General features: G+C 44.3%; 1 protein-coding gene across 1 annotated transcript; it reads right to left on the bottom strand.

The window, feature by feature from the left end:
- Window positions 1-711: 711 nt before the first annotated feature.
- On the bottom strand, window positions 712-2,144 carry LOC124663224. The gene is made up of 2 exons (XM_047200949.1): window positions 2,027-2,144; window positions 712-1,928 (listed from the first exon to the last, which is right to left on the bottom strand). The coding sequence occupies exons 1-2, from the start codon at window positions 2,142-2,144 to the stop codon at window positions 712-714; spliced, it is 1,335 nt and encodes a 444-aa protein (XP_047056905.1).
- Between the last annotated feature and the right edge of the window lie 2,774 nt (window positions 2,145-4,918).

The following is a 4,918-nucleotide window of genomic DNA, read 5'->3' as shown; positions in this document are numbered from 1 at the left end:
TTCAAGATTCAATGATACTATGCACTATAAAGATAGTAACATAAACTAGTGTCATATGCATGACATAACTCTATGTTACTCCCCACTATAACTAGTCTAAAGCCCTTTTTCTCCTTCTCTCACGTCCCTAAGGCTGGCCATAGTGCTAGTATCTAAGGTAGTAATGTATTTTAGATACACAAAATACTGATGTGGCATCTAATTAAGGAGAAGAGATAGAATTAGAGTAACATAGGTGGATACTGTATCATAGCGCATGTTACGAGAAAAGTTAATGCTAAATACTACAAAATACTTCATAATAAATTTAGAAGATCTTGTAGATCTTGTACACAGATTTGTATTGGGATTCTACAAAATAATAAATTTAGAAAATTATAATACTACTCTAAAATACCGCTCACTATAGAGATAATATCATAAAAAAGTATCATACTATGCACCATGACCAGCCTAAACCTACTTTTTTTTGGCACTGATTTTGAGCTTCTTGTGGAAATGTTCTAAATGGTCAAATACCCGCTGACCCTTAAACTGAACAACCTACAAAAACAGAGAAACGCCACTGGAAGTTCCTGGATTCCACAACTAAACCAATATTCAAAAAATGCACCTAGCTAACAGAAAACTTGCAAAATCCAACAAATATGTCGTTTATGTTTTTCAGCTATAGTTTCATCTTTGCCAGCCGGTTCAAATTCATTCGGTACTTCAGTAGCGCTGGCTCTGCAGAAGCGGGCTCATCGAATCGAACCCCAATGCGCGGTACAGCAGCAACGGTGGCACCTCCTGCTCGCCCCCGCTGCTGCTAGCCGCGCGTTCCATCTCTTTCGATCCGTGGCGACTGCCGGAGCCGGACGCCCTGCTGCCCCGGCGCGCGTGGGCAGCGATACCCGCGGACCTCAGCTCGAGTACTTCCCCGCAGCCGCCGCACCGCAGCTTAGTGACCCCCCTCCGCGACGCCGTCATTGAATTGGGAGCCTGGAGCAGCTCCGAGCACTCGCCGCACACCACGAACGGCGCGGCGCCATGGACCGGGAAGCAGTGGCGCTTGCGGGACCTCGCGCCGTGGCCGCTGTACGACGACGCCGACGCCGACGACCACGAGGCGGAGCCGGTGCTCGCTTGATTCCGGAACATCCGGCGCGGCTCCTGCGCCTCCCCGTAGGCGGCGGGAAGCTCCCGCGCGAGCTGCGACTCCATCCGACGGAAGAGGCGGGACTCGCGTCGCGTCACGCCCCTCGCGCTGCCGCTCGCCTGCGGCGGCTGCAGCTGGATGGCGACGATCATGCCACGGAGCTTGTCCAGCGCGTGCAGCAGGTCCCTGTTGAACGCCGGGTCAGTCAATGGCGACGCCTTGACGGCGGATGGCTCCAGTCCGGACATGCTAGTAGACGTCCCCATCTCCCTCGTGCTCAGCGCCGATCGCCGGAGCTGCTGCTCCCCGGAGTTTCTTGGCGCCTCCTCTTGATCCGGGGCAGAAAAGTCCCGTCGACGCAGAATGCTCGGGTCAGAAGCGCTCGAGTCCCGCCTCGTCCGTCGAGACGACGCCCGGAGCTCAGTTACGCGGTTCTTCACCGATCGAAGCTCATTTTGTCGGTCGTTCGACTTCGACCCGGCGTGGTTATCGCTGACGCCGCGAGGTGAGCAGCCATTGCTCCGAGACGTGTCATCCCGGGGCGAACCAAAGCCTCTGAACGGTGACGGCGAGGAGGCTGCAATCCACTGGCTGTTCGCATCGGAGTTGGAATTGTACCCACACGATAGCGGAGGAGGCTGGTCGCCGTCGACGTCGATCACCGAAGCCGGCGTGCAGGAAGCGTCGGGCTCCTCGTCAGAGTACACCGACGAAGTGTCGACGGCCGAGAGGATCTCCAGCCTGCTTAAAGCGCGCTCGGCTTCGTCCTCCGTCGGCTCCGTGTTCTTGCCTGCACACACACAGAGAGGCAGGACCGAATAATCAGAACAAAACTCAGCCTGTATTTCAGAGAGTAATCAACTGCACAGGTTGGATTATGCAGCACACCTCGGATCGGAGTGCGGCATTTGCTGCAGTAGTAGACGGCGGCGTCGGTGTTCTGGCAGATGATGGCGCGGCAGTACGGGCACCGGCCGAACCGCGTCTTGGTGCCCCCGGCCTGCATCGCCGTCGGCTGGGAAGCTTTCTTCTGACGAAAAGGATTAAGGGAGGTTCAGGGGAAATAGCGAAAGCAACACTTTATTGGGTTCAGAGATTTCCAGAGTTCGTCGAGACTTTCTCAAACAGATTTCAGTTCAGTCTACCCTAAAAATGATCCCGATTCAGTCAATGAAATTGAATGCACCTCTGGTTTAGGCTCATGTTGATAGTATTTTCTAATCAAACCAGTGTCAAGTGGGATGTCCATTCTTCCTCTTAATTTTCTCGAAAAAATGGTAGCTGGGAGCTGAGGTAGGAAGAAAGCTGGATTGTCAACTTCAAAACCTCATCAAATCGATGCTTCATTGGCCGTAATGGCCACTGGTCAACTATAAACTGCCTAGCACAACGACTCTTCAGCGATCGATAAACTATGCCCACTTCGTCTTAGGATAGTTTTTGATCAATCGCATGGGTTTTGACTTGCAAACAGAGTAATCTAAAGTAACTAATCTGAGACGCAGATTTAAAATGCCCATCCATGAAGAACATGGCATGGGAATTGGGATTACTGTACTCGTGGAGACATGGAGTCAGGCAAGCAAAGAGGAGCAGACAGACGTACGCACCTCTTCGACAAAATCTTCAGAGATCAGAACGCCTCCGATTCTTCACCTCTTCGTCAGACTTGCCCCTCAAAACGTAACCAACAAGAATCAATGCCACTACAACGTAGACGTCAGAGATGGATTTCTGTAACGTGAGGACAAAGGAAGAAGAAGTAGGAGGAGGTAGAACACCAAGAAAGAGTCTTCCTGTGATCCTGTCTCGAGACAGCGAAAAAACAGCACTCCTGGGAAATCCTATTTTAGTACAGGCAGTACGTGGAAAGAAGTGGCCAGCATTATTTGGTAGTTGGAATTGGAACACAGCTTCATATAGCTGTGTAAAAAATGAAAGGAAGTATTATCATTTCGAGAGCTTTACAAAAAGAAATTGGGGTACTGAAATTATCATCTAAAAGAGAAGTAGACCCAATTGCTGATAAAGATACAAATTTATCCTAGATGCTGATAAAGTTATTTCCCAAGTTCAAACTGCTTTTATTGAAAAGGAGAACCATATTAGATGGGGTGTTACTTTTGCATGAAACCCTACATAGTGTGAGATCTGGAAATCAAAATGTTGTTCTTTTAAAGTTGATTTCGAGAAGGCTTATGATACGATAAACTAGGATTTCGTGACACAAAGTCTTAAAATGAAAGGTTTTCCAGACAAATGTGTAGATTGGGTACTTAGTACTAATAATGATGGTAAATTTGATATCGCATTAAATGATAGGATTGGTACTTATGTCAACATAAAAAAGGTTCGAGGCAGGCAGATCCTTTCTCAGCCATTTTGTTTTTGTTTAGCGTTGTTGCCAGCCATTTCGTTTAACATTGTTGTAGATGATTTAGTTGTTTTAATTGACAGAACCCACAAACATGGACTTACTAAACCCTTAGTGTTTGATTTGGTAGAATATATCCTTATAATGTAACAGTATGCAAATGATACCATCTTTATGGTTGAAGATGATTTTGATAGTGCTAGGAACCTGGGGAATTTGTTAAGTTTATTTGAGCTATCTCGCTTGAAATCAATTTTAGCAAAAGCGAAGTTTTTTTTGTTTTCGTGAAGCAAGGAGAAAAATGTGAATTATTTAATTATTTTTAGTTGTGTAGAAGGCACATTACCTCGTAAATACCTAGGTGTTAATTTTCTTGATAAGAAACCAAAAAAATTATAGAGGAAAGGCACAAATGATAAATTAGAGAAAATTAATGGACCTTGGAAATGAAAGTGCTTGATTGTGGTAGCAGGTTAATATAAATTACATCATGTCTTACTAGTGTACCTTTTATATGATGCTTTTACATGGTTTACCTAAATGGTCCTTGCAAAATAATAAACTTCTTTTATGAAGATATTCTTTTGGCACGAAAATGTAAAAATTAAAAAAATATCATTTTGTGACATGGTCATAAGATTGTAAATCAAAATATTAAAGGGGGCTTGGGGTGATTTTTTTGTAAGAAGATTATCAGAATTGATATTGCATATATTTATAGATTTTTTGATTTATTAGTACATGCATACAAGAGATTTATATATAAAAGAAAGACGTGGGCCTACATGAACATTAAAGAAAAAATAATCTATGAGCCTTCCTAATAGCTTTTACTTGATCCACCTAGGGATTGGGGTGATTTATTGAGATATTAAGTATTTTTTGTGGAAGTTAGTACTCAAAAGGACGAGATGTCACCTAGAGGGGGTGAATAGATGTTTTCAAAAACAATTATGAATTGGCTTGTAAGAGTTTATTTTACAAGCACAAAACCTAAATAATCTAGGCTCATCTAAGTGCACCAATAGCAAGTCGAGCTAAGCAAGATCTGCACAAGATATATATACCACAAGTGATAAGCAAGATATAAGAACTTCAAACTCCATGGATATCACAACGAAACTGAAGTCAGGTATAGAGATAACCGAGGGACACAGAGACAAAGATGTATTCTCGTGCTTGATACGTCCAATTTGCATCACTATTCCATATCATAATTTATTGTTATTCATTAATATATTTCATATTTAGAAGTGATACTTATGTTATTCCACCTATTTTTACATGTTTGATGATTATTGGAGAATTAACCGCCGGAGCCAGGAATCTGCTGGAAAAAGGACCGCCAAGACACCATATTTCCGAAGACCAACAATTCTCAGCAAAGATACATAAAATCCTATTTT

This window comes from Lolium rigidum, chromosome 6 (assembly GCF_022539505.1).
Source record: "Lolium rigidum isolate FL_2022 chromosome 6, APGP_CSIRO_Lrig_0.1, whole genome shotgun sequence".
NCBI classification, from domain to species: domain Eukaryota; kingdom Viridiplantae; phylum Streptophyta; class Magnoliopsida; order Poales; family Poaceae; genus Lolium; species Lolium rigidum.
The sequence above is the reverse complement of the archived record's forward strand: the minus strand, read 5'-3'. Positions and strand labels throughout refer to the sequence as shown.